At 52.5% G+C, this 21,323-nt stretch overlaps 2 protein-coding genes across 2 annotated transcripts; both read left to right on the forward strand.

The window, feature by feature from the left end:
- Positions 1-1,090: 1,090 nt before the first annotated feature.
- On the forward strand, positions 1,091-11,794 carry LOC119110618 (ribonuclease H2 subunit C). The gene is made up of 4 exons (XM_037234514.1): positions 1,091-1,180; positions 5,954-6,112; positions 6,683-6,894; positions 11,314-11,794. Exons 2-4 carry the CDS (start codon positions 5,959-5,961, stop codon positions 11,341-11,343), a joined length of 396 nt encoding a protein of 131 aa, XP_037090409.1. The 5' UTR covers positions 1,091-1,180; positions 5,954-5,958; the 3' UTR covers positions 11,344-11,794.
- LOC119110609 (phosphatidylinositol N-acetylglucosaminyltransferase subunit C-like) lies at positions 1,116-4,652 on the forward strand. The gene is made up of 2 exons (XM_037234501.1): positions 1,116-1,176; positions 3,442-4,652. Exon 2 carries the CDS (start codon positions 3,449-3,451, stop codon positions 4,352-4,354), a length of 906 nt encoding a protein of 301 aa, XP_037090396.1. The 5' UTR covers positions 1,116-1,176; positions 3,442-3,448; the 3' UTR covers positions 4,355-4,652.
- Positions 11,795-21,323: the final 9,529 nt, after the last annotated feature.

Below are 21,323 nucleotides of genomic sequence, written 5' to 3' on the forward strand. Positions count from 1 at the left end.
GCCTTTGCACGAGCACACGTTCCACGTCAGGAATCACTTGTCGCTAGGTACTCACCGATATGGATCTCCACATGGCGCCTGGCGCTGTCGACTGTACGTGAACACGGACCAAGTCACACAGGCGCCGCCTGAGCCCCAAGGTAGGCCAAGAGCTGCTTGCCCATTGCGGGGAACAGAGGGGGACGCCGACTGATAAGAGCCGGCCAGCCTGCGCGGCGAGTCGTCCAGACGCAAACAGTTCGAGAAACACGACCCGTACACGACCCAAACACGAAACGACTCGGGCACGGTAACGCAGCCAACCCAGGCGTAACAGGAAAAAGGCCGTAAACCCCAATCACCACCACTCTGCGACTGCACTGCACGGCCCCGAACCACGGCTCCGTTCCCGGGAGACGACCGCACAGGGGAGCAGTCTTCAACGACAGAAACGACCCCAATTACGGCTTCCATTCTCTTTTAATGCTGCTTGTTTAGGACTTTGCTGAATTCTTAGAAATTATCCATTGGCAAAACCCACCTTAAATAAAAAGGCAAATTCAACAAATCTTCAAAATTATTTAACTTCAAAACCAATAGGTCTGCCCAAGGGAGAACAAGGCATATCTATGTAACTTTACACTCACATGAAAGTTTGATAAGGCCGCTCCGTAGGTTGATGAAAAGAATTACGTTCTTTCCTTCCATAACCCTCTTGTGCGTTTTCGTGGCGTATTCAGCTCGGATTTCTTGGTGGAAAATACGCATTCTCCCCAATGCTAAATCCTCCCCAAGAGCCAGACCTCGGAGCACATGATTATGCGTGTCCGCACGAGTGGTTAGGATGCTTTGTGACGTCATTGTGATATGTTGCATATAATTTTCCATTCTGATAGTTTGACATGAAAATTTGATAGCAAACACGTATGTAACGTCTGAATCGCTTTTTTCCTCCATATGCGCTAAATCAGTGTTATGTTTATGTATGTATTTATATATCTATAAATGCATGGCTTACTATGACGTCATTTGTTTTCATGTCAATTTCATTGTGTAATCCAGAAAAGTTGAATCGTGTCGTGACAGCTGATCCCGTGTTATTTCCCCTCCTTGGCTATCCGCCCCGCCAGGAGAGCCGATTGTTTGCGGTTCGGCGTTCTGGTTTCCGCGTGGGCTGGGGAGTGTCGTCGGTAGACGGTAGGTGAGTTGAAAAGATGCTGGTGGGCGGGGTCAGACCTGAGTGCGTACCTGCACTGTGAGGAAAGATTGTGTACCATTGCCAATGTTGAAAAATGATTCAGCCGAAACCCGCCAACTGCGTGCCTCTTTCAGTCGTGCGTGTGGCGCGTTGCCAGTTTTGGGGACGGGCTCACGCCTCACGTTGAAAACGGAGGACGATTTTTCGTATTCTTTCCAGTGTACATTTGTGGGGACTAAAATGTCTTTGGGGCGAAAAACACCAAGAAACACCAAAATTTCAGACGCTGCTGTAGAGGATAGTATGCCGAATGTTGTGAGGCTCCCTATAGGTACAATTGGAGTCAAAGCTTCCTTCTTGAAAATAAATTGATTATCACATTTTGTAGGTCCAGTCATCATTTTAGGTAGGACATTAGAATCTATGTCCTCCCACTATATATAATTTAACATTGTATCTTTATGGAAAAACATACAAAATGCCAAACACCATGGCAGAGTGAAGCTTTGAACTCTTTCCTGTGTTCTTGGTTAATTCCAGGGAAGACAGCAATCACAGTCTTCTCTTTTGATGTGCTGACCTATGATCACCTTTGACCCAGCCCCCACCCCTACCCCCAAACAAGGCCCCAATAGCACTTCAGCCCCTGCGGAACAAAGCATTATAAAGGGGGCCAGGATGTCTCATGTCCTCTCCTCTCATCCAGATAGGGGTTTGGGCTTCTCCAATACTTTGTACAAATAACCCTGTTCACAATGTCTGGCTTTGTGGAGCAACTGGTCAGATGATGTTAATGGTGATGTCTGCAATAAAGCAATGACATTCACTGACAGTGTCACTTTTGTGCTTGCAAGGGACTATTCAGAACTCAAATGGGCTGTTTGCATCCCACAACAATTGTGTGCTAGCCTTTGCATGTGACATTGTGATGGGTACCTTTTGTGACATGTGAATGGGCACCTTTTGGCTGGTACATGCCCACCCAACAGCCAGCTATTTGCATGGTGCGCTGTCCTAAGCTTGCTAGTATGGATACTGCCTCTATAGGGCAGTGGGGGGGCTGAAGCATGGCATTGTGTGCAGGCCGGGGGTTGGGTTAAACCACTGAGGGAGAAGACCACGTGGCGGCAGCCAGTGGCCAGGTCGGGTCAGGCCAGGGACCGTGCTGCGTTGGCCGAGCTGCCACCCTGGCTATTGATAGGGTCTGTGAATCTGGAGGTGGTCATTTCAATGTTGATAACACTGATCCATCCTGATCTGTACCTGGATCTTATCTGCAGCCTGGTCTTGCACTGATCTGCACTGAGCAGGCTTCGTGAAATGAGCTGTAACTGGCATATTTGTTCCAGGTGTTTAAGTGATGATGTTTGGGTCACCATATTCTTTGCTCTCAGATGGCTTTTGCATGATACAGGGGCTCGTGCAGATGGTAGCAGGTGTAGGCTGCATGATGCTGGGCATGGTATGCTCGCTGATGAGCGTGGGCATATATGGCAGCCGTGTACACTCAGCTGTGTCAGAACTGGCTGCTAGAGTCTTAACACAAATCGTCCTGTTAGCTGGGGCTCCGATTCCAAAACTGTCCCTACATGATTTTAAGATGAATTTACGATATCCTTAAAGGTATAGTATAATTGCCCACCAATGTAGCGTCACTGTCAGGGTTTTTCTGGATGTTGTACGGGCTTCAGGTGGCCTTGGAACTGGCTGCTGACAGCTGATGACTGCGCATATGTGCGCATACATGATATAAGATATATCATATATAGTATATCATATACGCATATAAAATATATGATGTACGCATATTGTGCATATGTGATACGAGTCTCCTTACGATCCGCCAGCAAAAGTGACGGCAATGCTCAGCGCAAAACAATCAGCGGACGTTGCAGCGGAGCGTCCTTTTTCTTCGCGCGGAAGGCTTTTGGGAACGAGGTTAAAGCGAGCTCTGTGGTCTAACGTGGGCTGAGTTGGAACTCCCAGACCGAGTGTAAGAACAGTTCGGATCAGCCGTCACAGGTCTCGCTACATTTCACTGAGCGAACAGTTCTAGAGAGGCTCCTGTCAGTGGGAACGTGGCAGCATCAGCACTGCAGCCCTGGCGAAGGTTGGGTCGTTTAGACGGGATGTTTGCGAGGTATCGCTATCTCGTCTGCAACGCTGCGCTGGGAGCCCCCAAACGTGATGTACAACCGAGAGAGTACAAGCACTCGTAACCGCCGTCAAGCTAACTTCCTTCTGAGCCGCGCTGTCCTCTGCAGACGGGCCATGTCGTGCGGCGCGCCCGCGGAGCCGGCGCCGACCCAGCCGTGGCGCAAGGTCCTTTACCAGCGCCAGCCGTACCCAGACAACTACGTGGCCAACGCTTTCCTCGAAGACCTCAAAAAGAACGTGCGCGTTACACTGTGGACTCGCTGGGAGGCGATATCGGGCGCTGCCGCGCTGCTCCAGCAGATGGCCAGCGTGGCGCTGGTGGGGCTGGCCTTCGCGCACCTGGACGACGGCTCGCTGCCGCCCGAGCCGCTGCTGGCCGGCATCGCCGTCTCCACGGCGGCCGGGTACGCTTGGCTGCGCGCCGGCGGCGGCCGCCGCAGTCTGGCCGCCGACCTGCGGCTGGCGGCCGTGTTCCTCGTGTTCGGCTACGGGCTCTCACCATTGCTGGCCACGCTCACCGACTCGGTGAGCACGGACTCTGTGTACGCGCTGGCGGCGGCCGCCATGCTACTGCATCTGGTCACGCACGAGTACGGGCCGCGCGCCGCCTGCGTCTCAGCCGCCGTCTCGCTCAACGCCGGCCTGTTTGGCGCGCTCTGCTTGGCCTCGCGGCTGCCGGGCACGGGGCACGTGTTCGCCTTCCTCACGCTGGCCGCTCAGCTGCTGGCGCTGCCGCCGCCGCTGCGCGCCCACGTGCGCCGCCGCCACGGCCGCGCCGCGCTGCTGCTGCTGGCCTCTGCGCAGGCGAACGCATCGCTGCTGCTGCTGGTCTGCCGAACGCTGGCCGGCGCCGTGCTGCTGGCCGCCGCCTACCTGTTGGCCTGTCCGCTGCTGCCCATGTTGTACGTCAGTGGCCAGCGCTTCAAGGACAACATCTACGGGCCATGGGACGAGGCCATTCTGGAGGACACGCGCCAGACGATCCGGCGAGATGATCGCAGGCGATGCGAGAGTGAATGAGCGACTCAGGGTGTGATGGAGCGATGGGAACGAAAGAGCAACTTCCGGTGCGATGGAGCGACAGAGCAACTTCCGGTGCGATGGAGCGACGGAAGCGACAGCAGTTCCCGGTACGATGGAGCGACAGAGCAGCTCCTGGTGCCATGGAGCCACGGGAACGACAGAGCAGCGCCCGGTGCGATGGAGCGACGGAAGCGACAGAGCAGCGCCGGTGCGACGGAGCGACGGGAGCGACAGAGCAGCGCCGGTGCGATGGAGCGACGGGAGCGACAGAGCAGCGCCGGTGCGATGGCGCGACGGGAGCGACAAAGCAGCGACGGTGCGATGGAGCGACGGGAGCGACAGAGCAACTTGCGGTGTGTCGAGCCCCGGAGCGGCATATTGGGTGGTTGCTCCGTGGTGATGGGCTGGGAGGAGCGATGAGGTTCACCAGCGGTATAGGCCGTGAAAAGGGACAAAACTGCCAATCGTTTTCAACCGAACGCCCAGCCAAACTGCTAGGCGAACCGTTAGAAGCGTCAGAGTGCCTGATATTGCGCTTGACGCCCGTGGTGTGACCTGACAGAAGTAAACCGTCACATTCAGTTCCGAGCTGCAGTAAACAGCTCGACGGGCTCGGCATCCCGGAAAGACAGTGCAAATAGCTGCAGCGAGATGGCTCAGGCCTAGGCCATCACTATGTACCGGGGCTGTTTGGTGGAGAAGATCGCCTGCCTGCCTTTGTTGTCGTGAGTTTTGTTTCTCGCTGAAGTGCAACTTGTTGGTAGCAGTCGCATGATATGAGCAAAAGGGTTGTCATGGGCGTCTTGCGATGTGCCCTTTGTGCTGCGAGCGCGATTTAGGTTCGTAAATAAGTGTTAGTTTTATAGAAGCGATCTGCAGTGTAGCTTTTTGTTTGCTTTCAGCATAATATATTCAGAGCACACAGCAATTGTTTATTTCCTATGAACACTCGAGCGCTAAACGTTTTAGAACATATGTGATTTCATTGGCATAATGTTTGAAGCTGGCTTGGATGGTGTGGCTTGTCATCATATCAAGCGTTTGCCCCACTTCCGGATACGTTGTAGAAAGAAGCGAGAATGTATATTTCAAATGACGCTACAAGTCGCCTTCTTTTTAACCACAAGGATAATACGGAGCCACCCACTCGCACCTGATCGGCGCGTAATGGACAGTGCTGGACCAGCCGATCGGCCGCCGCGCCTGGCCGGAGCCCTGTTCTAGCTGCGCCCCGACCGAAGCCTGTCTCTAGCCGTGCCCCGACCGAAGCCTGTCTCTAGCCGCGCCCTGACCGAAGCCCGTCTCTAGCCGCGCCCTGACTGGGGCACGTCTCTAGCCGTGCCCTGACCGAAGCCCGTCTCTAGCCGCGCCCTGACCGAAGCCCGTCTCTAACCGCGCCCTGACCGAAGCCCGTACCCTGACCGAAGCCTGTCTCTAGCCGCGCCCTGACCGAAGCCCGTCTGTAGCCGCGCCCTGACTGAAGCCCGTCTCTAGCCGCGCCCTGACCGAAGCCCGTCTCTAGTCGCGCCCTGACGGAAGCCCGTACCCTGACCGAAGCCCGTCTCTAGCCGTGCCCTGACCGAAGCCCGTCTCTAGCCGCCATGTCGTCGGTGGTGGTTCCGCGCTCGGCGGTGGAGAGGAACGGCGAGGGCGTCACCTGCCGCGTGCAGCACCTGCCCTGCCGCGTCGAGCACCGCGGCCCCGCCAACATCGACGTGTATTTCACGCCGCTCGTGTGCGAGACGGCGCCGGGAGGTGAGCTGGAGCGCCGGCGCTGGTGGTGGGATGGGGGCGGGGCTAGGGGTGGCAGTGCACGGCGTTGTCGTGCCCAAGGGATGTGCGATGGCTCGGGTAGGCCGGTTTTAGTTGCGTGGTGCTGTTGTTGTTGATTGGAGTTTTAGGGCGCGCCGACTACTGTGGTCATTTTGCGCCCTAGTTGCGTGGTGCGGGTTGCCAGATGGTGTAAGGTGCAGTGAATGCGGCTCGGGTAGGCCGGTTTTAGTTGCGTGGTGCGGGTTGCTAGCTAGTGAAAAGTGCGGTGAATGCGGCTAATGTTTGCGTGGTAATGTTCCGTATGATAATTGACAGCTGTTCCTCGATACTTAACGATACCACGCGCAGTGTAATATCAGATGCATTTTGAGACGAGCACTCCAACTTGGAATGCAGCCCAATGTGGCTGAGGAATCGCTAGACTTCTGTTTGAAGTTCGGCTGAACAGTTGATGGTATTAGCAGGGGCATCAGTATGCAGCGTTTCTGGACGGGATGTCTATCCTCCGTAGACGTCACCTACGTCACCCTCGGACGTCCCTCTGACCACCAGTGCTCGAAGGTCAGTTTCGCGGCCACCCGCTAGATGGTATCACGGTGGAGGTGCCGGCTGGCTACGAAGGCATCGTGGCGCGCGAGGAGAAGGGGACGGACGGCACGACCTACGTGGCGACGGAGCGGTTCCGCCGCTTTACCACCTGGAACTGGGACCGCCAGCCGTCCTCCGCCGCTCCGCTCTGGGACTGGCTGGATGTGGCGAATGTGGTAAGCCGCCCCTGTCTGCCTCGAGGGCCGCTCGGCGTCTGGGCGGCGTCATTCGTGGTCCTCTGTGGGAAATTGGCTATCTCTAAGGGCGCCTGCTGGTGTCACATGAAGCTGACAAAAGGTGTTTGCATTAGCAGCTGAGCTGCTGTAGTGTTGCCGACGGCGTCTGCGTTCGCTGCGATGCCTGCGAGCAGGCCGGTCAGGGCCGAGCACCTAGCGAGCCTGGCGACGTAATGTGGCCTTGAGAGAAGCGTGATACGTGATAGTCCGTGGATGCTGCTCATGTAAGTTCACATCTGCAACAGTCACACGCACTCCGCCACACGAATCAGAATACGCTGCGGTCACAAAGTGCTGCATTTGAGCATTTCATTTTGAAGTCAGGGTGGTGTCGCCTGGCTGCGAAATTAGTCCTGAAAACAACCTACATGATATTGAAACCAAGGCTGTTCGGATTAGTTTATTTTGTTTTGGATTTGAATCAAGCTGAATGCACAATGAACATTGCTTCATCCGACAGTGAGATGTATGATAGTTTAAGGAAATGTTTCACATTTGAAGATATTGAGGCATCAGATATTATGATACAAGCTCACTTATAACTACTTTTTTAATTGGGAAACACTGCTCTAGACAGCACCCTTTTCTGTTTGGTAAATATGCTCCTTAATGTGTAATGGTTGAATTACGTTATCGTACCTTGCACAACATTGATTGAGAGCTAATTAACAGCCATTGTATGTGGAAATCCTGCTCACGAACGCCAGATATGAACGCCTCGACACTTTTATATGTCTTGGTCTTGACCGCCGCATGGCTTATGGAATGACAGGATTTTAATGTCGCCATTATTACGTCTTGAGTGCCACGATGACTTTGAAGTGCTCCCCCGAAATGCTCTTCCTGTTTTTGCGGGCGTGTAGCTCAGAAACTAGAAGGGCTCAGATCTCAAGAAGGGCAGGTAATGGACAGCGCCGAAAGGTGTTCAAAATGGCTCAAAATGGCTTTCGGCTCAAAGTTTCATATAAATGTGGAACACTCTTAAATATGTGTTTTTTTTTTTAATCAAAGATAGGTGTTTTGGAACACGTGCTCGTGGCTTGAGTGATGTGCACTCAGGATCCCTGGTAGTCATGGGGCTTCATTTTTTGCCGCTATTGCACGTGAACCATAAGCTGATCGAAAGGTCGAGGTGTCGTATTTGTACTTGACCTGGCAGTCCTCCGTCTGCCCTCGTGATAGCGGTGCCAGCAGCGCATAGTACACGCTGTCCAGTTTGCCTGTTACGTGCGCGCATTTTCTAAAGCAGATATAGAGGAATCAGGCTGCTCAAAAGTTTTTTCGTTTGTTTCGAATTGTGCGGAAACCAGCAGAAAGAATCAGATGAGAAATGCGCAATCCTTATAAATTTGGCTAAAACAAGTATTAGGCATGCCATGTCTTAAAACTATCAACGAAGGCACATATATGCGCGCTTTCCGAGCGTGGAGCTCCGTATTAAGCGAAGAATCCTGGCAGATAGCAGCTTCTTAATTTTATTGTGCCATCTAAATAGCGTGCAAGTCAGGAAAGTAAAGGCTAAAGTACTCAGCCAATGATCTTATCCGTCAACACGTGACGTTCGGTTTCCACAGCACATTCCTCATTTTTTGAGCCGGGATGCATGGGCTTAAAAGTTGTGTTTGGTACGCCAGCCAGCAATCCTTCCGTGGTCGGAGCGCATTCCTGTGCAATGCAGTCCCGTCGCCACCTCGACACTCTAATCTCAAGCGTGACCGTGGCCGTGAAGGGCGCCTACAGCACGAACGGACCGCTCGGTGGAAAGTGTAGTCGTCACGCGGTGAACTCCGTACCAGCTCCCAGCCGGAGCCCTGTTCGCAACAGACAAGTTTAACCGCAAGTAGAAGGACCGCGACGGGACCTCTGTTATCCCGCTGCATGGTCACAACGCCGTGGATGTAACGAGACAAGAGCAATCGTTATCGTGAGAATGTTACTTCTGCATGGTGCGGTTTGCCCTTTCCCCCATTCACCGGTTTCTGTGTGGAATGGTTCAGTATATATTATGCGACGGTGTTATTTTCTCCTTCATATGTTTTCAAATCTGTAGTATTGCTGACAACAGCAAATCGCGCGAGCTGCTGCCAAAGTTTTCACTTGTTGTCGACTCTACTGGTCTATCAAAAAGTGCTTTTGGAGCTAAATGTGTCAGAAGTAGCGGCATACTGTTCCGGTACATATGACACCCCTTATCCCCCTAGAAGCCCTCTTTACGCTTCGATAGCTCCATGGCTCTCACGTTACATGGACCCTGGGTGCAACAAGTGGTGGTGCTTCTGTGACGATGGAAGTGCGCTGTCGTAAATGACAGCGTGTCAGGTCGTAGTGTAAAGGCGGCGGACTAAAAAGCAGCAGACACTGCTTCATGCGGGACATGTTGTTAAACTCGTTTATTGGAATCAGGATGTGTCGTTCCATTCGCGCAAAATAAAGCCATTAAGATGCGTAGCGGAGGTGCGAGACGACAGACACCAAAATCAGCAATGGTCATCCTGGAGAAGAACCAAGCACCAAACTGGTGAACTAACACCTTCGCTAGCCGATATCATTTAGTTTGATCAAGGAGTTAGAAAGTCAGACTCTTGATGAGACATGAAGAGGCGGAGGCTCACTTATGTGGCATTCACTCATTAACACTTGGCATTCGCAAAATGTGCTGCTTTAAAATTCGTTGTGTATGAATGTTTGACCAAATAGTTTGCATGTAGATCCCGAGCAATTTTACAGCTTAAAATTGGAAAAATCGCACTTCTCTTCCGTGCAAAGGGTATGGGCAACCACGCGTCAGTGGTTGCAAACACATCGGCTTCTGGAAGAAGTAATGGCCGTGCCGGGCCGCTTAAAATAATTCATTTTCACCGCGATGCAAGATTCATCCTGCCTGAAGCCTCATACTATTGCGAAATTAGCTTGGGAAACCCAATCCTTATTAACGGGTTTCTGTAGACATTTGGCAAATGCACGGAATGGGGGTGGGTTCAAGTTTTTCAAATCTACATTCACGTCATCCAGCAAAACTTAAATCGTTGCACGTACGTCGGGCGTTTACGTGTTTTGGCAACAAAACGTTGCATGCCGCAACGGGGAGGCGGAGGGGGCTGGACTTGGTGTCTGCGGTTCCCGTCACGTGCACGTGGATTCTGATCTCTGCCATCTCTGGCCATCCACATGGACGATAAGTCCACGAAGTCTTCCCGTCAGACGGGTCCCTGGCGTGTGCGGAAAAGCCCGACCCGCCGCGCTTTCGTCTGACGGACCGCTGGGAGCACAGCGGGGCGTTGAGGGAGTGTCCGAGGCTGTGGCTGTGAAGGTCGACGGGCGCGCATTATTCATCGGGTCGATGAACAGTCCGGGCGATGGGGCAGCGGAGCCGGATGGCCCGCTAGCTATTGGTGGTTGGACTTGGCATCACCCGCTTCACATCCGTTTCTTCATGTCACTTTTAACTGAATATTGTTTGCAAGCGGCCGATGCCGTCGCCACCTCACTTGCACGCAGTAAACCGTGGAAGGGCGCAGCAGTTACGCACATATATAACACAACAATATGCCGCAGACGGTTGATGCAAGTACCGTGGCGGAAGGCACCCATTTTGGGTTCAAAGTACTGATCGCGGCTTACGCGCAACATGTTTTAGTGCAGTCTTGAAATCAATCGACAAGCCTGAGGCTGCAGATGGTGGGACAAAACAAAACAAATGCGTAATATCCGGAGAACATGAATGCCAAGATGTTTTAAACGTTAGACTGAAATACAGTTATTTCCTTGACGGTTAGGGACATAACATTTACGCAGTTTTATTCATGCTATAAGATGCTTGATATATTGAGTACCCGTGGGTCTTTGCTTCCGTTCTGCTGTCGGGACCGTGCGTATGTGTGGGACGGCACTCCTCTGTCAGAGTGTGTAGGGCGCTGAACTGGCTTGTGCCGTAGTCATGGACGTCGCGTTGGGACATACTAGCGTGCAGTTTAGACAATTGAGGTTCTGAATACCTAAAATTATTCAGCATGGTGGGAGAACAGTTCATGCGTGCGTTGCTGAAGGCAAATACTGTTTCGGAATGTTTCACGTGTTTGTCTCGAGTTGACCGTCTCAAAATATGCCTAGCGGCAAAGGTTAGCAGTTTCTGTAACTTCCCGGACCTTTGATCGATATGTTCTGCCGATCAAAAGCCTCTAGTTTTGTTTGGCTGCTTTTCTGATCTGTTGGCGAGCTGTTGGGATGCCAACCACAGCAATGAAGACTAAGACGACTTTTAGCGCTGCGGGTGGCTGTGTTGTTGGGCGTACCGTTCGGGGTGCTGTGCGCAGCAGGGCCGGACCCGAGGCCTGACGGCCGTGCGTCTCTGACCGGCAGCTACACTCGACGGCCGAGCAGGATAACTGAGCGGGCGCAGTGTCTCCCAGCCGCCGACCGCGGCTCGGCAGATCACCGGCCACAGCCGCGCGCACCACGGACGACGGAAACCGGCCCGGTGCGGCCGACCCGGACCTGAGAGCCCCCTGATCGTCCCTAAGCCGACCTACCAGCCGTGGGAATGCCCCGCGATGCGGCCAGCAGACCTGGAAGCGGGGGGAGGGGAGAGACTGTCACAGCCCCGCAGCTGTCTGTGTGGGGGATTAGCCGGAGCTTGGCATACCTGACCCCGGATCGGGGCTCGAGGCATTGCTTTCTTGTCGTGACCTGTAATGGAAGCGTGTGAAAAGCCGTCTTCCGTTGTGATTTCCCGCATCTTGGGAAATGCCGCTCGTGAATCCAACTTTCACATTTTTAGACTGCATTCCACACCGTTGTCACGTACATTTATCTGGTTTAATACATTGGGTGCATCATGTAACATTTTGGGGATGAAGTGTATAAAACCGATCGATGTGGTCACGCATGACCCGGGGCATGGTAATCTGAAGGTGGAAGCTCAGGGATCCAGCTGTAAGGTTTGTACGGGCTTAGTGTTTCTTTATCTCATGTTCCGTTCACTGTACAAAGAAAAGCATCGCTCACGATTTCTGTGCATACCGAATGCTGCACGCTATAATCTATGATACTGCTGCATGATTGGGACGCGCGCTGGTGCACATCAAGAAAGCCCGTAACACATGCTTCCAGCTAAAGGCACCTTCATTAGCAATGTGTTGCGGACCCTGTCCCGTCAGGTAAAATGTAAGATATAAAATGGCCCGGAGGGGCACCGCCCTCGGCTGGTGTGGGGATTAGCACTCCCTCAGATCCCAGTCTCGATAACTGATGGGCAGCGTGAGTTTTTGCTTCGGGGCGCAGCGACCCCGCCGCTACGTAAGCTTCTGATCCTTGTCCCGCCCCCTCCCTGCCACCCGCATCCCTGCATCCCGCACTCGCATTACTCATCCTCGTTTTATCGGGGCCGCCGTACACTCGCACCGCTCCTCATCATCGTCTTGTCGGGGTTGCCGTGCTCGCTCGCCCGCGTCCCTAGTGTGATCGGAGCCTGGTGACAGAGGGACGCGTCGTGCGGGTCGGTCGCGGCGCGCCACTACACTCCAGAATATCCGGGACGCGGCGACCCAAGGGGTCTTGCTTGTCTCTGCGGGTCTTCGTAGCGGCTTTTTACCGGCGCTGCATGCCGGATGCTCTCCGCCGGTCTCCACTTGGCACACCGGGTTGCTTGCGGCAGCTTAAGGGTGCAAGGGGGGGGGGGGGGGGGGCGCTGAATCTTGTTCAGGACGGGCAGGGGTTTCCCCGGTTACACCTGGCCGTGTGGGAGGCTTGTCGTTCACCAGGGTATACCCTGGTTCTACCACGTCTTCCTCTGAGTGAGCAGCCGTACCTCAGTTGGGCTCCGAAGTAGGTGTGGAGCCTCAGTGCCGAATTGTAACCGTACGTACAGAACAACTTCCAACAACAAAAAACCCGCGCCCTGAAAGGGAGACGGACTGAGGTCATTAAAGGTGGTAGTGATTCGGCATCTACCCATCGAGTCCTGACTTCAAAGTATCGAGAAGGCACTGTCGTCCCTTTCGCCGTTTCAAAGGCGAAGTGGCTGTGGTGGACTTGGAGAGGCTGTCCGCTGCGACAAGCTCAGGGACGGTGAGAGCGAGGAAGGGCTGGAAAACGGAGGCGAGACGAGCTATGACACCGGGCAGGTTTGTGCACTCGTTCAGGACGCGGGAGACAAGAGGGACGTGTCGGTCACGATAACGGTGGAAGTTCACAAAACCGACAACTTCGTAAAAAGACATCATAAAATGTACCGCCGGAAAGACGTCAGTGATGAGATTGTTGACGGGCTGGATGATTTCGGAATGACCGATGCTCGCCACATTATGGTAAGCATTATGGTAAGCTGAAGTTGTTTCCACAAACACGTTCCACCTTGTTTACACCTTGTTTCCTCACTTTTAACCGTCCTGACACCATCTGAGGTCAGGGTGGGTTATCTGAAGGTGAAGGTGCACCTTTTTGTTTTGAACCCGGTGAGATGCTTTAAGTGCCATATTTTCGGTCCCACTCGTCCTCGTTCCGTAATCAGCCTACCTGTGGTAAGTGTGTGTTGCGGGAGCACATGACTGACCAGTGCGCTCAGGACAGGCCATGGTGCATAAACTGTGGCAAACACCAGACGCCTCACGCAACTCTTGATCGTGCATGCCCAGCCTGCGCCAGAGAGACGGAAATTATGGCCCAGAAAACTTCGTGAAGTGATAGCTTTATATGAATCAAGCCGCGACAAAGTACCATATGCCACAAGTTAAGTTTTCTGTCACGCACCAAGTTTGCTTGAGTTAGATGGCTGCAGCTCACCTGGTTCAACTCCACTGTCTTCCCTCGGCTCGTCGGCACCTCGCACCCCCTCTGAGGTGTGGGCCAGGTCAATACCCGCTGGGTCGCTACCTTAGCCTTCAGGGGCGGAAGACAGTGAGTAAGCCGTAGTTCCGCTGGGACCGCACCTCCCCCCCCCCCCCCCCCGGGTAAGAGGGCGCAAGCGCCTTCTCCGCCGCAAACCACAAGAGCTTCAGTGCCGACCGCAATAAATGAGGTTGTGGGAAGGACACTGGAAAATCTAGAGCGTATTTTATGACACCGTATGTGTTTCGCAGGCGTTACGTCTCATTTGCATGTGTTGCGTGTTCTATGTTCTGTGTTGACCTATGTGGTATGTACTGACGCGGAGTGAGAATAGCCACTCGCTGGATCTCGCCAAGGTTCGCAATAATAATGATGATAGTGATGATAATAATAATAATAATAATAGTAGTAATAATAAATAGCGTCACGAGGCTGAAAGGCGTGCTCGCGAGGCCAAGCGTGCTCGCCTGCTCAAGCAATAGAAGGTCAAGACAGCCAACCGGCTGTCGGGTGCGGACCTCAGATCTGCTTCAGCGAGCAAGGCAGTTCCACCGGCGCTGACTCCATCAGGCGCTCGGCCGTAGCCAGCGATCGGTCCTCCGCCTCCTCCGCTGCCACCCAGGGTCACCGCTTCTCCAGCAGTATCCCCGCGCAGGGTGCGACGCCTCGAGAAGCGTGAGGCACTTGACCCAGCTCAGCGTCAGACGGCGGCAGCCCTAGCATCCGGTCAAGCATGGGTGTAGGAACAGGGGGCTGGGGGGGGGGGGGGGGCATGGTCACCACCTTCCAAGTTGGAGGGCCAGCAGTGTTAACTACCCTCCCTCATTTTTCAAATTAAGGTTGCGTTTGGCTTACTTTTGGACTAAATTAAGCATACATGCCGATTTACCTAGTTAACCAGCCATCTTCCTCAAGATGCGCCATCTGTTTCGTTCGCTCATTGGCCATCGCCTAGTGTCACAGCCGCAGAGCCGACGCCGTGCGGCCTCTGGAGACTGCAACGTCGGGCGTCGAGACTGTTATGACTTACGAGCGTGCATGTTCAAAACCATGTTACGTAGCTTTGTATCAGTGGGCAGTTCTGACCGCATCTTGAACAGTTTGAAACGAACATGGATTAGCCGTGTTAATACAAATGTGGGACTTCCTTCATTTGCAATCTACGTTCATGGGCCCTCCATGTCTTTGGAGAAACAAAGCATGGAACTGGAGACTATGTGACAATGATTGGACCACCTGCGGCGACTAGGGGTGTTGCGTCATTGAAGGTTCCTGTGCTGATGTGGGGCCAACTGCGCGGGTCGGAAGGCCTCCCGTGTCAGGGAGGGGAACGAAGTGATATGATACATCCTTCGAATGGCCTCCGGATCGACCAGGAGTTCCTGCGCCGTGTCGCCAGAATGACAGCCGGAAGACATTTCGCGATGGGACAGAATGGCCCTTTAGCCCTTGACCGGGAACGATTATGCGCCCCTGGTGTTTTGCTCAAAGGGCCCCTTGTCCGGAAGGAAATAAGGGGTCCCAACATTGTTGAGCAGAGTGGGTCAAACTGAGTAAAAAAAGAACAAGGCCGCCCCATGTTTGCCTGAGAACGTTCATTTTTCAGAATGGATTAGTGACACAAGTTCTATCAAAAGGTTTGAACATGCCTGCCCGCAGCCCCGAGAGCAAGGACGACGCCGGCCCAGGTTGCAGCCTCCGTAAATACGAAGGGCGTCGGCTAGTGCAAGTGCCGCCAGACGGCGGGCGCCGCGCTAATCTGTCCTCTGGACAGATTGATAGTTACAGAAACACGAAAAATGGGGATTCTATCCTTTCTCTTCCAGTTCCACCATCAGACTCCAGCACCACTTCGCAGTGCTTTAAGGGCCAGTCCGTTCTTATCACCGGTCTACAAATCGCACACGTGGGGTATGCGCCCATGCTGCCTCCTGAATGTAAGATTTGATGCCCTGAAGCATCCAAAGGTGTGCCGCAAGGTGGTGTCCTGAGCGTATCACTGTTCGCCGTTATGATAAACGATGCCGGGGTTGGGCTGCCACTTTCTGTAGGTCGTGCCCTTTTTGTTGACGACTTTACCATCTGGACTAGCGCAGCAAGAGCTTCATCAATGGAGCGCCATCTTCAGTTGGCTGTGGATCGTATCGAGAAGTGGGGCACCATAAACGGGTTCAGGTTTTCTAGCAGCAAGACTGTAGCCATGCATTTCTGTCGTAGTCGGCAATGTGGCAATATGTCTGTCCGTCTGTGTGGCCAACGCATCTCAACGGAGCCTGTGGCTAGATACCTTGGGGTATACCCTGACCGCCGACTAACATATAAGGCACATCTTAAGACGCTACGTGAACGCTGTTTTAAATCCTTGAACATACTAAAATGTGTTTCGCGCACATCATATGGGGCAGATAGAAGCACGCTCTTACTATCGTATCGCTCAATCATACGTTCTAAGCTGGACTACGCATGTTTCATTTACGACAGCGCGTGTGGGTCCACCAAACGCGTCCTGGACACTGTCCATCATACCGCCCTACGCGTAATCACAGGAGCATTCCGCACATCGCCTGCCACGAGCCTCATGGTAGAATCGCACGAGCCGCCCTTGTCAGCGAGAAGGAAAATGCTCGGTATGCGTTATGCACTTAAGTTGGGACAGTTCCCCTCCCATCCGGCATGTAACGCATTTTTTTTCACGGCCTGCCATGCATTTTCGTCACAGTGCACCTCGGGCATATGCTGTAACCTTTGGCCTCCGAATGCAAGCTTTGCTACGGGAGAGCAAAATTCCCATTCGAAGGTTGAAGCGGGTAGATCATCTGTCCACCGCTCCCTGGCGTTTGATCTCGCCATCAATAGATACGTCTTTGACCGAAAGGAAAAAAGAATGTCGTCTTGCCAGATATAATGAGGTCGAGGGCACTTGAGCGTATGGCGTTATATAACGATTACACACTTACTTACACGGACGGATCTAAAACTTCTGGCGGTGTGGGTTGCGCGTTCGTGAGCGGCAGCGTCATCTGGTCGTTCTCCTTGCCTCCACATGCGTCGGTGTTCACATCGGAGTTGGTAGCGATCACCAAGGGGTTGTGTTTCATTGAAGTCAGTGACGAACCTTCACATCTGATTTTGACAGACTCTCTTAGCAGTGTTCTTAGTCTTAGGTCTTTTTATCCATCATGTCCCCTTGTACAGGATATTTTAGGACGTTTGACTCAACTGGATCAAGCTCGAAAGAAAGTTGTCTTGTGTTGGATCCCTAGTCACATTGGAATCGCCGACAACGAGGTGGCTGACGCAGCTGCAAGGCGAGCAGCGCTGGCTCCATGCGTACGCTCCCTCTCTATCCCTGCCAGAGATTTTTACCCTGCAATAAAAACCTTTCTGCAGAATGAATGGCAGCGTTGTTGGGATGTAACAAATGAAAATAAGCTCAGAGCAATAAAACCCAAGCTGTGTCAGTGGTTTTCGTGTTTCCGCAAAATGAGGCGAGAAGAGGTGATCCTCTGCAGATTACGTTTCGGACACACGTACGCAACTCACGGTTATTTGTTGCAAGGAGCCGGAAGACCTGTCTGTCATCGATGTCGTGCTGTTCTCACCGTTCGTCATGTGCTTGCATCATGTCCGCGCCTCAGGGAAGAGCGTCGACGATTCTTTGGTCAGCGTGACTCGCCCTTGACGCTCTGTGGCATTTTAGGAGACAACTCGCGCCTTCTTGAATCTAAACAGGTCTTTTTATTCCTTAAACATATCAACTTCGGGACTCTTTACACGGTTCATTAGTTAGGTGAAACAAAAATCGTTATGGGCGCCAAATGACCGCTGCAGTCGGCGCGCCCGAAAACACCAATCAACAACAACGAAAGCATTCAAAGGTACTTATTTCAGAAGCATCATCATTTTTGTCCATCCATTGGCCACGACTCAGAATAAGCTGCTAGGCCGACGCTGCGTGGCCTACAAAGACTGCAACGCCTGGCGTCGCGTTTTTTGTTACAAGGTTTTGCGAGTGCGCATGCTCAAAATGACAAAAATTCATATCACTAATAGATTTAAATCTTTAAAGATAAAAGTTTCACGAACATCATCATTTTCGTCCACCGGCGGGCCACGGCTAAAAGGTAGCCACTGAACTAACGCTCCTCGGATCATGGATACTGCAACGCCTGGTGTCGGGGGTTTTGTTGCAAGATTTGCGAACGCGCAAGTTTAAAAACCACGTTGCATAAATGCTATCACAAATCGATTCTGACTGAATGCTGAACATTTCCGGCCGCACATGGCGTGGTCATGTTACATTGTGTTACATTGTATACATTGTGGACCACTCGATCTACAAACAAGGTTTCATTTTCAATTTCGATAAAGCATATCGATCTGCAATCTACTTCCGCAATGTCCTTAATGTCTGTAGAACCCAGATAAAAAATCCGACATAAAGTCTGAATTCTATCTGTTAAGAGTACATCAAGTCAGTGTAAATTAAGAGCGCCGGTGATTTAATTCACGAGGTCATTCGACACCTTGCTTCTGCAGTTTATTGACTTTGAAATACAAACAAAATTTATTCCACGGAAACTGCTGGTTTCTGTTCTGGTTCAAGGTAAAAATGAAAGTAAAATGAAGAAAACTGTGTCCGCTGTTGACAAGTGAGCTACATCCAGGGATTTTTTTTGGGGGGTTGAGGTCACCATAAGAGGAGCTTTTGTCAACCCTGTGTTCCCCTCTTGACAAGGCTCTGGCTACGCTCCTGCCTACACACAAAAGCAGATTGAGTCGTCTAGGTTGAATGATGGGCAAATAGATTCCGTTGGGGCAATTCATACCCGAAGCAGGCTGCTGCCCGGAGTTTTTTTTCTGCGGTGGAGTGGTGTAAGGAAAGGTAATTCGGAAAAAAGTAGTATTGCAGGTGTCCAACGTATGTTTGACGCACCAATTAGTAGTAATGCCGATCCGGAAATGTGCAACAAAGCAGCCATGCGATCAGCTCGCAGTCAGTCGTGCCGGAGACAGCTGGGCCAGGACTGTGGCCTCCGACGGCGAACGGGAGCAGGGCCCACATAAGGAATATATGGCATTCTGTGGCTTGTTTTTTTACAGGAGAATCTCCAGTTTTATGACGTTTGTCACATTGCTTTTGGCAGTTTCAAGCTTCCGAATTTGCTCCCGCTAAAAATGCTGCGACGAGTCTTATCTATTGAAAAGTAGCCAGCGAAATGAAGGTGTATGAAAAATCTGTCGCACTATGAGCCATCGATTCACTTTCAATATTCTTACCAGCCCATGTCTAGGCCATATTTTGGTATCTACCCCGTAGAAGCACATGCCTCCTCAATAGCCCAAAGTGTCTATCCTCGTGGAATTCTGCTTCCCCAGAAAAGACAATGTTTAAATGGACAAATAATCTTGGGAAGCTGGAAAGCCTCACTTACCGAATGACACAGAGGAGTCGAATGGGCAAGGTGCACCAGTGAGAAACAGCCCTACATGCATATCTAGCTTAGCAGCCAAAGCATTTGAATAAAGAGCGATAACAACCTCCATCTCTTCCCCCTTCCGATCATTGGGCGTGCTTTCCAGAAGCAGTTCCTGAAGTGCGCCCTGGGCTTGCCTCCCTCCCCACTTTTTGAAACGTTCCTACGACTGTGCGATTAAGGATTCGCTCGGACTCGTTTGGCTCGAACCCACAAGACGGACTGAGTTTGCCCACGGCTGTAGAGCAGTTATGATGCATCGTGGTCGTTGTTTTCATACCGCTTTCAGCGTGCTGAGTGCACGATTTCCTGTGCCGATCTGTCTCCGGAAGACAGAACTTCGACCTGACGCTCAATGGACGATGAAAGGCAGCTCAGAATGCTATGAAGATGAGCCACCAAACACAGTCTCATACGGCAGCGGTCTTTTACCTATTCACCACAGTATGCCAGCCGACCAGTTGGTACTTAACACCTCTCCGCAGGCCGCAGCAGTTCGGGTCCATTTCGGGCTTTTAATAACAGACCCACCATGGCATGTTTGCATGTTCCTTCGCATGCTCGCAATAACAGATCTACCATTGGCGTGTTCACTGTACATGCCAACTGGCAGCGTTCCCTACGGTTGAACTCAGCCGTTTTGTGTTGGAACTACCCCGCCTTTCATGGTTTCAGGGTTTTAAGCATTTTAAACATTTTCAAACGTGTCTCACGAACTACTTACGCGGTTGACGGGAGGACGCTCATGCTTTTTTACCGTCCTCTGCTACGCCCAAGCTAAACTATGCGTGTCTTGTATAGGATGACGCCTCAGAGTCCGTAAAATGTAGAGAATACGATCCATTATGCTGTGATGAGGGTCATCACTGGGACATTTCGTGCATCTCCGACGGTCAGCTTGCTTGTCGAAGCCAACGAGCCTTTGCTGACGATTAGGAGGAAGTTGTCGTGGATGCGGCATGCTTCACCAAACAGGCTGGCGTTAAGCTCAAACCACCGAAAACATGACTTTGTTTTCTCCCGCCACACATCAAATGCTTTTTCACGGTGAACAATTACTACGTGCCGCGCCGTTCGTCCCTCGTGAGAGCGGTCAAGTTTCCGGGGTATGGCGCGCCCACGCAGCCTACTAATCGCTTCGTGGACGATAGTCTCGCCAACTCTCGACACATCATTGTTGGAAGTTTGGAAGCAAAACATGATTCGGCATGTTGCCAGGGCAGCAGCCCTAGAACGCATCAAATCACATCGGGGATTCAAGAGTACGCACACAGACGGTTCCGAAACCGACGCGGGCTTTGGTTCTGGGCCTTTGTCTGTGGCCAGGACACACCACCGTTCGCACTGCCGGCCCACGGGCTCGTGTATACGGCAGGGCTCGTGACCATCATCGAGCCGCTTTGCTTTATATAAGCTGTCGTAGAGAGCCTGCACGTGATTTTGTCGGACTCTCAAGCAAGCCTTTTGACATTAAAACGTTTTAATTCGGAAAATCACCTTATATAAGGCAATTTATTGCGTCACGACTCCCTGCACCGGGCCGGGAAGACCACAGTACTGTGCTGGATACCAGGTCTCACTGGAATAGCTGGAAATGAGCTGGCTGGCGTTACCGCAAGCGTACTGTGCTTCGTCCCTGTCGTGGGCTTTCCCAATGCCTCGCTTCACACCTGTGTTCGGTTATCTATATTTGTGCGGAGAATGCCAGAGCGCATGGCATGCAACGGACTCAAATCATTGCAAAATCATGCAAACTTCAAATCATTAAGCCGGTTCTTCAGAAATGGCAATAATCCTATGGAAAATCAAGCCGGGAGGAAGTAATCTTATGCAGCAGTTTTACTTGTGTTGCCCCACCCCTGTCCCCGGCCGCGCGGCGCGTCCGGTCCGCTCGGCGGTCGGAGGTCGCGGCGCCCGGGGCGGTCTGACCCGGGCGGTCACTGGCTCGCAGTATGTCGGCCGCTTGGTAGGCGACCTATGGCCCGGCCCCCGTGCGCCGGGGAGCAAAGTGCGGGCGCCGGCCCGGTGCGGGCGTGGAGTTGGGCAGTTGCGTCTGGTAATAAATGC

The sequence above is a fragment of the Pollicipes pollicipes genome, unplaced genomic scaffold, assembly GCF_011947565.3.
Source record: "Pollicipes pollicipes isolate AB1234 unplaced genomic scaffold, Ppol_2.1 Scaffold_2555;HRSCAF=2994_pilon_pilon_pilon, whole genome shotgun sequence".
NCBI lineage: Eukaryota > Metazoa > Arthropoda > Thecostraca > Pollicipedomorpha > Pollicipedidae > Pollicipes > Pollicipes pollicipes.

Coding starts and splice junctions, on each gene's coding strand:
- LOC119110609 (XM_037234501.1), top strand. CDS start 3,449: ATGTCGTGCGGCGCGCCCGCGGAGCCGGCGCCGACCCAGCCGTGGCGC.
- LOC119110618 (XM_037234514.1), top strand. CDS start 5,959: ATGTCGTCGGTGGTGGTTCCGCGCTCGGCGGTGGAGAGGAACGGCGAG. Junction 6,113..6,682: donor GTGCGAGACGGCGCCGGGAG/GTGAGCTGGAGC, acceptor TCTGACCACCAG/TGCTCGAAGGTCAGTTTCGC. Junction 6,895..11,313: donor GGCTGGATGTGGCGAATGTG/GTAAGCCGCCCC, acceptor TCTGACCGGCAG/CTACACTCGACGGCCGAGCA.